The following is a 12137-nucleotide window of genomic DNA, read 5'->3' as shown; positions in this document are numbered from 1 at the left end:
CACTTCATCAGACTTGTTTCCACTTGTTTCAGTCCAGTTCTTGTGCAATATGGCATACCTCAGTCTTTTTCACTGTTTCCGTTCCATAAAAATGCCTTCTTCACAGCCACACTTCCATTTTTGAGGCTTCAGCAAACTTGACTCAACTAAAGGGTCAGATACATCTCTCATGTCCTGTGTCAGGTCTTTACTGGATTTTTTGTCCTGTTTCTTAAGAACCTGACTTGACTCAGACATTGTGTATTTGCTGTAGGTAGTTTTTAAGGCCTGCCACTTTTATCCTCTACTTGTCAAATTTCCTCAAACTTTTTAAGGACACACTGCACACCGTGTTGAGATATGGCACGTTTTCTACAAATAACTCTTTCGGAATCACTCTGTTGGTGCAAAAATGCAATTTTATGCCAGTACAAATAAAAAACACTATTTAAAATTGGATCTTTGCAAATTGTCTGTCATGTGTAGACAACACGGCTCATCCCTTGACTTATATGTCAGTGCTAAGTGGCTCAGCTAACTAAAAATGGTCAGGTACAAGGACTGCACTACAAAGAAAAAAGCAGCTAATGTTCAAAGAAAAACAATGAAAGAGCTTCTGAAAGCCTGGAGAACTACTGCTGAAGTCTGGCTCCTTGGGGGTAAATAAATGAGCCTTAAAACTATTGCACAGAGTGTTTATCTACTCATGGTATCTTAAAAAAGGTCCATACAATGACATTATTCAGTCAGAGTTTACCTCGGGCAAATTGAAGGTGATATGTCACACTACTGGACAATGGACTCAACCATTAGGCTGCATGGTCTAGTAAGTTGCCTTGAAATTCAGGTCGTTTGCTTTGTCTTTTCGTGCTCTTGTCTCATTTTCAAGGCTTTTTCTTTGTTACAGTGTTTTCTGTCCATCTTTTGCAGTTTCCTTTTTGGCTACGCCTCACAAAATCTGGGTGGTCACCCTTCATTGGCTGACTAATGGACAACAGTAAAAAACCTGGACTGACTGCAAAGCTGCGCATACACATAAACACGGACAGAGAGGCCTCGTGTGCATCACCATCCATCACGGACGCACGTTTAACCCCGCTGGACTGCGCGATGCCCGTCCCACTGCAGCGGCCATCAGGCTGACAGCTCGCGTGATGAAGGATGATGTTCTGGAGAGCTAACGAGCACGGCGCGTGCCGCTTCATCACGCCTGTCCCGCGTCGACCTTCAGCCAAACTCACGGACGAACATATGCGCGAACGGGAAAAAAAAAATACTCAAAACAAACGTAGGGAAGCATAAACACAGCTTTACCCCACTGAGCCTCAGACTTTCTCGCTTTGCCTCAGTTTCTGTCACTTTGGCCACCAAGTATCATCCCGACTTAGTTTTCTCTGACAGAGGTGCCTCAGCTAACAAGCACCACGAGAACCCGGATCCCTCGCTTCTTCTTTACCGTCCTTTCCCCCGCCACCCTCTCACTCTGCCGTCCTGCCGTAGCGCTCACCGCTTCTCCGCTCAGATATCTGGACAGAATAACGAGCCAGCTGCTTCTCAAGCAGCAGAGATTACAGCAGAGGAGGCCAATTCTTCTCTGCCTGGCATCCATATTGTAGCAGCGCTGCAGAGGGACAGATTAAGACAAATTAGCTCCTGACGACTAGAAGGCTGGATTTGATGGAGCCACATGGCATCAGGCAATTCATCATCTCGTTCTCTTGCCCCCATTTCTGCATCTCTCATCGTCTAGGGATGTGGATGAAAAGAGGGATGATGAAAAGGCGAAGCACTCATTCAGTAGTAAAATAAAATTTGGAAACCTGAACCTGCTGCTCTTCGCGTTCACAAATGGAGAATCTACGCTGAACTTCCAGTGCTGGGAGCAATTTACTGTCAGTGCTGCTGGTGTTGTTAATGCTGGGAGAATTCCAACTTCTCGATAGCAAGAAGAAGAAGTGGAAAAAAGGATGCTAAGACTTCATGCTATGCATATTCTGACTGATACGCCATGATTATCTACAACGAGGGGAAAGAGTAAAGTCATTCCGAGTGCTGTTTTCAGCTCCACGACACAAGTGAGGAGACACATTTTAGAAAAGCAGTGTTAACACTAACTAGTCCTGCATGGAACCTGCGCTCTACGGACGCAGCACAAAAACCCAAACAACACTGAATTGAGTCAATTTCACGTGGTCTCGCTATCCTGTGAGAGGACAGGGCTAATCTTCCCCTGTTTATTCTGAGATTCGACTTTGCAGCATAAGCCCCTTTAATATAGCAAATGGAGGGGAACTGGGCTGGCATCAAAGCTGGATCCAAAGCAGTAGGCTTAAAAGAGAAGAGAAATATCTTACTATGTTAATGTATTCAATGCTGACAACTTTAAGGATGCAAAGACACCTCCCCCCCTCGCTTCCTCTGGCCTTGCCTAATAAAAAAATATGAAAAAAAAAAAAGACTTACATAACCACACTGAAGATGTGCATCTCTCTTAAAAAATCATCATGGAATCAACTTTCAAACAGTCGATCCTCAGTGAGGCGAAATCATAGGGAAATTTTAAAAAAAGTTTGCTTGGATAAAAACCCTGGAAGTGGGGAAGGGGCGGAGGAGACAGTCGCCAGTGATGAAAGATGAGAAAATGAGTGAGAGTTCAGCGATCAAAGGAGGATTTGTGTGTTGGGAGAGGTCACTGCCAGACACTCAAACAGCTTGTCTGGCATCACAACACCGAAGGCTGCCTCTCTCAGTAAGTAATTTCTCTTTCTCTCTCTCCCCCACGCAAACTAATGCTTCCTCAGGCTGAGGTGGATGAATAGGCTTTATGCACTATCCACCAAACTGTCCTATTTTCTTTCCCCGCCCGAGGCAGGAAACAACTGGTCAACTCCCAGGATCCCGCCAGTAGTTCTTCTTATTACTTGGTGAACTGCTGCAGGAGATTCTCTCCACTGTCAGAGTGGAGGCCTGTGGTATTAAATGGTGCTTTTGTCCTGGAAAGCTGTAACATCCTATTATTAAATATAAAGGCTACTCTATTCATCTGCTAGATTTATGTTGAAATGCACTTCCTGATTTAAATACCGATTTGTCTTTTTCCAGCTTGCACGTGAATCTGTGAGCTTGGCTCACCTTTCTTGACGAGTTGGACGTTGGCCTGTCGCCGCCCGTTGCCATTCTCCACGTAGCAGGAGTAGTTGCCCAGGTCGGCCTCCTCCAGAGACTCGATGGTCAGAGAGATCGAAACCTCCTGCTCTCCCAGGTGCTCCCGGATTGTCCTACAGGGGGGAGCAAAGAGCAAATGAACAATAAGCATGTGCAAGTTGGTGAAAATGAATCTCCTTAGGCTGGTAGCGTGCTTCGCAGTGAGTAACAGAGCAGGGCGGGGGCCAGGTAAACAAATGTTAATATAGTCATTAGTTTAATGACCCAAAAAGCTAGCTAATGGGGACTTCTGCTGAAGACCAGACACTTTATTACCTGAGCAGGACGCTATTTGTTTAATGTCCTTGAATTATTCCCACAAAAAACATCTAAACGCAGGGTCTGATTATAAAGCAGTCAAAGTAATTGGTTAGTTTATTTAGGTGCTTTATTGAGTAAATGTAGATAACTCCCTGTTTTGGCTTTTATTGGCCATATCTTTAATATTTCGGTTCACTCTCAACACTCTTATCAACTCCACTTTAGTCATTACTTCTGTAAAAGCAATAATAAACCCGCTATGCTCTTTCTGGCCTGCAATAAAATAGCATAAAATAGTGTGTTATTGGAGTATTTCGCTGCAGGATGTGGTACAGACCAAAACAGAAGCAACGCAGTGTCCTAGAACCCAACTAGCAGCATTGCTCTATGCTAGATGCATAAACTGGTATTGCAATGGGGTTATAAGATGTTGCACTGACCCAAGCTGATCAAAAGCATCAGTTATTGAAGCTTTAAATGTGGACTGTTTAATTACTTGGTCTCTTGGAGACAATATAACAAGTTAAAAATGCGCTGCGAAAATGTTGGCGAAGAGACGTGCGGATGAAGTATGGCTTCGAGGTTTGTTTTCATCAACTTTATTAATTTGTTGCTGTAACCTCAGCTGTGTAGTTGGCTGGTTCATGGTGGTTCTTTGTATAACGAGTAAGATTAGCTGTTAAGAGACCTAACCTCAGCATGCTTCATCCAGCAGACAAAGAACAGCAGCAATAATCAACAGCAAAATCCCCGTTCACATGCACAACTTCATTAAAAGATTTAAATTGAAATATTCATTCAAATTAAAATAATTCATGATTTTATTAAATATAATTGCATTTTGAATTGGATGACAGCAGCACGTTGAAAAGAAAAAAGCTGGGAGAGTTCAATAATGATTAAGTCCTGTCTTTATTGTTTGTTTGACTCCTACATGTTAGCAGGAAAACACTTGACTGCGTAGCTGCCTAATGTTCAAGTGTCCTTAAAAGTCAGCTTCTAACTTGTGTAATTACTGTTTTGATAACTTTGTCTGTCTAAAGCTAAAAAGAATAAAGAACTTCAAGGCTTACTAACAACTTTTTTACTAGACCAGTGATAAAGCCACTTTGTTATGTACAAAAACTGCTCGCTCATGCAAATATCTAACCAACCAACCAATCACAGGGCAGCAACTCAGTGCATTTAACCGAGTGGGTATGGTCAAGACGGCCCGTTAAAGTTCAACAAGACCAGATTGCTTCAAGATGGTGGGAACGCTCAATAACTCAAATAGCAACGCATTACAACCAATATATGCAGAAGAGCATCTCTGTGCTTTCATGTAGATGGGCTACAGCAGCAGAAGACCACTATGTATTAACAGACCTCTCTGCATTGAATCATATCTGTTATTAACCTCTGTCTCTCTTCCACAGCATGTCTTTATCCTGTCTTCCTTCTCTCACCCCAACCGGTTGCAGCAGATGGCCGCCCCTCCCTGAGCCTGGTTCTGCCGGAGGTTTCTTCCTGTTAAAAGGGAGTTTTTCCTTCCCACTGTTGCCAAAGTGCTTGCTCATAGGGGGTCATATGATTGTTGGGTTTTTCTCTGTATCTATGAAGCGCCTTGAGGCGACTTATGTTGTGATTTGGCGCTATATAAATAAAATTGAATTGAATTGAATTGAATCTCATTCCCAGTCAACTAAGAACAGGAAACTGAGCCTACAATTTGGAAAAACTTAGCCGGGTCTGATGACGCTTGAATTCTAATGCAGCAGATGGTACAGTCAGACTCCAGCTTTGGCCAAGTGGCAGTGTCATAAATAATTGCCTGCTTCCTTCATTTTTCTTACATTTTAAGGAACTGCTGCAAAAAGTGTTTGCCTGGTGCGGCGAGGCAGATATTGTAGACTTTTGGAGCTAACTCACTCCAAAGTCTCTCCTCTCTGCTTTGGACCCAAACACATAAGACAGCATTGGACTTTTGAGGTGCCATCGTGATGATGAAAGGCTGATTTGCTGTTTGAGCCAAAGGCAAGTGTTGAACATGAAATGTCTGATGGTGGACAGATTCTATCAATTAATCAGGAGAGATCGGCTAATGCTTTGCTGTCAAAAGCTTTTGGACTTTTGGTTGGTAAAATGAAGCTAAGATACAGATTGTTTGGTAAAATTTGGCAACATCATAACTTCAAACACGCTTTTGAGCAGGGATTCTAGCTGCCTCATTACTGAGGTGTACATAAAAGTAGCGTCTGAAAGCTTTTAACAAGTTTGTTTGAGACAATGAAACAAAAGGAACAGAAAGAATTCTGACTCAGAACGTGCAGGGCTGAAAGGGTACACGTGTTCTTATTCCAGTGTTTGCAGCTCTGAAAACACAGACTCCAAATACAAACGCTAGATCAGAAAAAAACAAAACAAAATTAAAGTCAAAAAGTCATAAGAGAGAATATTGACTCTTTAATAAAATATCTTACCAAAAGGTTCACCCCAAGTAAATCTGAATTCTGTCTACAGTGTGCATCTTAAAATCCATAAATCATAAGATAAGATAAGATAAGAGATAAGATAGAACTTTATTAATCCCTCGGGTGGGTTCCTCTGGGAAATTCGACTTCCAAAAAGCACAGCAACGACCGAAGTTACAGTTACAGAATTGTTATATATATATATATATATATATATATATATATATATATATATATATATATATATATATACACACACACACACACACACACACACACACACACATATATAAATACAGAGACAAATATAAATAAAATATACAAAGGGGATAAATAGAATAAATAGGAATAAAAAATAAAAATACAAGTGAATTGCACATTTCAAGTATTGAGTCTATTGCACTGTTGACTATTTACAAAAAGTATTGCACAAGGTATTGTACAGTGAGGTGAAGAGGCACTACAGCTTAGTTGTTCCCCCCTCCTTTGTCCCCCTGTTTCCCCTCCCTCTCCCCTCCAGAGAGGAGTTAAACAGTCTGATGGCGTGTGGGACAAAGGAGTTTTTAAGTCTGTTAGTTCTTGTCTTTGGGAGAAGCAACCTGTCACTGAACAGACTCTTCTGATTGTTTATGGCCGTGTGCAGAGGATGCCCAGCATTGTTCATAATGTCCATCAGTTTCTTTAATGTCCTTTTCTCTGCCACTGTCACCAGAGTGTCCAGCTTCATGCCGACCACAGAGCTAGCCTTCCTGATCAGTTTCTCCAGCCTGGATGAGTCCCTCTTTGCTGTGCTGCTCCCCCAGCACACCACAGCATAGAAAAGTACTCCAGCAACCACTGACTGGTAAAACATCCTCAGGAGCTTCCTGCAGATGTTAAAAGACCTCAGCCTCCTGAGGAAGTACAGTCGGCTTTGGGCTTTTTTATACAGGTGCTCTGTGTTGCATGACCAGTCCAGTTTATTGTCCACCCACAGCCCGAGGTACTTGTACTTGTTGACCACCTCCACCTCCTCCCCCTCTATCTGAACCGGCAGTGGACCTTCTCTGGACCTCCCGAAGTCCACAACCAGTTCCTTAGTCAACCTTGGACCTTGGAATTACTTCTGTCTGGGAAGAGTGCAATTCTGAGACACTGTCTGAGATAAACTATGCACTTTATACCTATACAGTGCATATCTGCAACTATTTTTCCCGAGTTCTAAAGACCAGGCATCTACAATAGACACAACCTCAGCTCAGTTCCAAGCTCTACTTTTTCCTGACATAAAGTATGTGCTAGCAACTTTTTTAGATGGTAGCATTTTAGCGCATCAGTGGAACAAAACTACATGAAGGTAGGAGCTGCCCGTCCGTGACTGCCGATAAGCAAACACCATATGAGTCATGACACATTTCCCCCATGAAAATTACTGCTCTGTTGACTCGCTGAGGCTCTTGACGTTGATTGCTTGTGACACATTGGTATGGGGATAATAGTGTGACTGTCACGATGCACTACAGCACCGACCTATCACACACATTTTGCCAGAAGGTTTAGCGAGATGATGTTTCTGTTACAAAGTACTCCCTTTTCTAGAAATCTATATACTCTCCCACATTACAAACAGCGTGTGCAAAGAGTAGAATCCATTGCTTCGACTATTTGATCACAGTTGGTGTACTGGAGAAACACTCTGATACTTGAAAGCTTATTTTCTTTTTCTCTTGGCAGGATATTGTGTTCATTAGCATAAAATGGATTTTCACAGCCTTCTCTTCATTATCATTGTCTCCCTTGTTTAAGAGAGGAGAAAGAATGGTGTCATACTGTAGCTAAGTGGCTTCAATGAGAAGAGTTGACACCAAAACCCTCAAAGTGTCGAGGTATATTCTCATAAATTTGAACAAAGTAAGCACTTTTTCCAACTAAGCTGTTCTGTACAAGAGCCTGGCTCCTATTTAATAATCTCCGGTAAGAGGTAAATCCCTTTTCAGCTTAGAAATCAGACCATGTGGCTTTTCTCAGAAAAATTCAAAGCTTCAGAAAGTGAAAGAAAATAACACTATTAATGCGTGGGTCTATATTTAAGGGTGAAAAATAAAAATAACCTAAAGTTTAACATCAGTCACCAAGAGAAACAGTCTCACATGACGGCCTCATAGGAGACTTCCACGGATCACTAGAGTCATTTCGTAACATCTCACTATCTCACTATGTCAGTGGAAAAATTCCACCTCCACCATGGACATGGTGCCGGTATTGGTGAAGAGCGTTTGAGCTTTTTGAGGACCAACTCATATTTCAAAAAGTTTGTACGAGCACAGTATGAGATAATAATACCGTCAGATAATCATGGTGGACAAAGGCTAGGCTGCCTCTCCCAGGCACTGGTAAATTCCTTCCTCTCCAATTCCACTAAAGTCAGGTTCCCACTTTGAGCACCAGCACTTTAATAGTAAACCAGTGCTAAACAGTTTATTTATTTATTGGTATATTTCTTTGGTGTTAATGCATCAAAATGGTTATAAATGAGGCACTTTGTTGGTGGAGAAGAAATAAAACGAAAGTGAAATGGTAGAAGAAATATCAAAATATCAAGTTTAATTGATTCTAAAGTTTAAGAACTGTTGAATTAAAAAAATTCTACAGCTCATCAGTCATCAAGCATATTTTCAATGTGATAGACATAAAAAAGCAACTGAAAAGCAGTGCGTGTATGTCTGTTCTGTTAATGTCAGTGAACATTTACAAGTTGGATATATCAGGCATAGTAATTTATGGCGACATTACGCCTATGTTACATGTACTGGTATGCTGTTAATATGTTACATGTACGCTATGTCAGTGCTTCCTAACCCCTGTGTTGCGGCACATAGGTGTGCCGTGAGAAATGATCAGGTGTGCCATAGAAGATTATCTAGTTTCACCTGATTGGTACTCTAAGCCAGCGGTCCCCAACCTTTTTTGCGCCACGGACCGGTTTATGCCCGACATTATTTTCACGGACCGGCCTTTAAGGTATCGCGGATAAATACAACAAAATAAAACTAGTACCGGTACCGAAAAAAGAAGATTTATTCATAACACACGTGAAAAGACCCAGGAAAACCGAGTAAACGATAAAAACGATAACAAAATAATGCTGAAAACCGATAAAAACCCTGAAAACCATACATTTCATACCTGAGCCTCAACTCTCGCGGCTCGGGGGTTGGGGACCGCTGCTCTAAGCGACCGGCGTGAGAAACAGGCAGAACAATTACATTCTCTTACACTAGAGGGCAGTACCACTTCTTGCTCCATTAAATGGGTTGCCAACTGCCAGTAAAACAGAAGAAGAAATTACATAGTCATGCTACGAGTGAGACAACGCAGCGCGCAATAGTAATAGGTAAATATTTAAAAAGTAAAAGTATTCAGTCTGATCTTGGTCCTAGAATTCCGAGCCAGATGAAGGTCCTAGCATAAGCAGTGGTCAGAGGAAAGACAAAAAAAGGTATACTTGGGACAAGTCAGGCAAATTCCACTATGTCTGGTACACAGGGCTTTTTCTAATGTGAAACGTGCCGTGGCTCCAAAAGGATGGGAGACACTGCGCTATGTGTACGTTATTGTTCGCAAATACATTTTGCCAAACAATTTTTACTGCAGTGACACTTTAGGGTGACTAGAATGTGACACTAATTGTGCCCATAACTGATTACTTTGTCTTACACAATGAATATAAATATAAAGAAAATCAATGTTTTTATTGTCATTTTTTTGGTGTTTAGCTATTTCTTACATCTCATCTAACCTTTATCACATCTCACTATATACAGAAGATAAAAAGCAAAACATACACCAAGCCTAGCTGTAACCAGACAGAGCAGAGACATTATTTCCCATTATTTCTGTTCTCCAAGAAGGCACAACCTCAGCTACATGAGGTATGATATGATGATGTGAGATGGCAGGGGCTAGTAGGTAAAAAGAATGCCTACTGGTAATATCTATGGAAGTGATTACAGATGATAAAAACCATTCAAATGGATTGAGAACATAAAAAATGAGTGTTTTCCATAGCAGGATACCTGACCTCCAGTCAGTCCATTTCACAGTTAACCAGAATTAGCATAAAACAGGTACTAAACAAAACATTGGAAAATAAAGATCAATGTCTACTTATAAAGCCTGTTTCGGAACAACTGTTACAAACGAAAAAACAACAAGAAAACAATGCTCGTTAAAAAAGCAAAATCTGTCCTGCTGTGCTCTTGTGAAAAAACAGGCATGATATACGAGCAGATAATCTTTTTAAGGTTACCAAAATTACAGCTATTTCTAGCCCCTGTTTAATGACGCATGGGGCTAATAGCACAAAAAGGTGTGAGTGCCACTTGAGCATTTGTCTGCTGCCTGCTGCAGGGTATTTGAATATGAAAACTCATCTAATTCTTGTTGATCAATGAACAAGCCAAACAAAGCAGACTGGGAAGTGCTGGGAGGATAAAGAATAACTATAATACACCCACTGCTGCCATGGCAATATCTTACATTAGCTTTACAAAGTGCTGCTAATAATTGGTGTCCCACATAGAAATGATCACTCTGCAGTGAAACTTCTTTTATTGACCATGCACAGAGAAGAACTATTAGAAGTAATCATTTTGCAGCTACGTGGACTTATAGCAGCTTCATAAAACCTAATAATGAAGTTTTACTTTTTATGCTGGTCTCCAGCAAATATAGCAGAAAGGTTAGCTCCTGGGGTAAAGGTTATGTGAGTATATAAGGTAATTCTTTTAGGGTTTTCTCACAGTGCCTGTTAGCTCATCGTTCTCCATTGAGAGGCCAGTCGGGCAGATATGACAGGGGATCACAAGGCTGAGATATAGATCCATGCTGATGGTTTTTTAAAGAGGCGGCACCCATGTGTAACTCGACACAGATTGAAACACTTAAGGCGTTGGCAAAGGAAAAAAATTCATCTTTGTTTACAAAAAACACTCATACCCATCATACTTGTTACTGAAAGTCTTAAGTGGAGGTCTAAGTGAGTTCCTGGAAAACAGGAACCGTGAAGTGTGAACACACCCACACATACATCTGCCAGGTCCCTGGCACATATCTCGGGGTCAAAAAAACATCTTGGTGTTTTGTGACTTAAATCTACCAAAGACCTGACATCAGTTTCAATGTAAAATGTTTGGAGTAAAAATAAAACCCCCACAAAAACCACAAACTGTTTTCTAACTCAGGTACACTTCGGTAAATCGAGTTCGCCTGAAAACAAGGGCAAGGGTCTGTGGCCTATGTGATGGAAAACTACAGCAGAAGTGAAAGCCCACGCCACGGTGGCTGGGAGGCAAAATATTGCATCATTATTCATCTCAAATATGAGTAAACATCACATATTAGCCTGAAACACTACATCTGAAAGGTTGATTTGAATTACTGTAGATCAGAGCTGATCTGAAATGTAATATTTTATACAATGACAGATCATCCAATGTGCATACGATTTGTGCTGGCATGCATGTGCAGCGCTGTTGCATCAGTAAGCGGTAGGAGTGCTCCACTTTTCAAACTGTCAAATAATGTTGGCAAAGGACTGTTATTTCTACTCTGCACAGCTGTGAGACTGGATATTCTTATGTGCAGAGCAAGATTTGGGAATATATACATTGATGTGCACACTTGAAAATGTACATATGGATGTTTAAAAATTCATTTAACCAAAATCTGAGAACCTTGATACAAATTAGGTTACTTTTTAAGAATATACCCGAAATTGATGGGAAAGGTCTCCCCCAAGAAGAAGCTACTATGAGTTCAGGAATGGCTCAAGGACTCCAAAAGGTCTCCAAAGTCCCCAGAAGCTGGAAGAAACCTGATCCACCACCACGCAACCTACAGAATACCAAGGATCCCCTACCAATGTACTGGTTTAAGGGCACCCCGATAGCTCAGCTGGTAGATTGTGCAAGTTTGAGTCCACCCTTGTGTATTTGTTGCATTTCATCCCTTCTCTGTCAATGTAGCTTTCCCCATCCACATACAATGTGCATAACACTAAAGGACATGCCCACACAAGACCAGATGGTTCAGTTTTAAAGTTGTAACTAAGATTTCTGACGTCGGCATATCTAGTAGAGTTAAAACAACTCGAGCCATGTACCCTACCTGGTATCTGAAAAGACTGGAGAGAATATGTCTGCCTGTTTTCTCTTTGAACGCGTGAACATTTCCCAGAGAGGCTGGAGAAGTAATTTCGGA

General features: G+C 41.4%; 1 protein-coding gene across 2 annotated transcripts in view; it reads right to left on the bottom strand.

The window, feature by feature from the left end:
• Nucleotides 1-12137, bottom strand: part of LOC146547776 (interleukin-1 receptor accessory protein-like 1-B) — a 342110-nt gene that overhangs the window by 21115 nt on the left and 308858 nt on the right. For both annotated transcript variants that reach the window (XM_085265749.1, XM_085265750.1), the window contains exon 8: nt 3112-3257. In XM_085265749.1, coding sequence (XP_085121875.1) covers nt 3112-3257 — 146 coding nt within the window. The remainder of the gene's footprint in view (nt 1-3111; nt 3258-12137) is intronic.

The sequence above is a fragment of the Mchenga conophoros genome, linkage group LG23 (genome assembly GCF_057382185.1).
Source record: "Mchenga conophoros isolate Kocher_MC1m ecotype Shallow Benthic linkage group LG23, M_conophoros_male_GT1.1, whole genome shotgun sequence".
Taxonomy (NCBI): Eukaryota; Metazoa; Chordata; class Actinopteri; order Cichliformes; family Cichlidae; genus Mchenga; species Mchenga conophoros.
The sequence above is the reverse complement of the archived record's forward strand: the minus strand, read 5'-3'. Positions and strand labels throughout refer to the sequence as shown.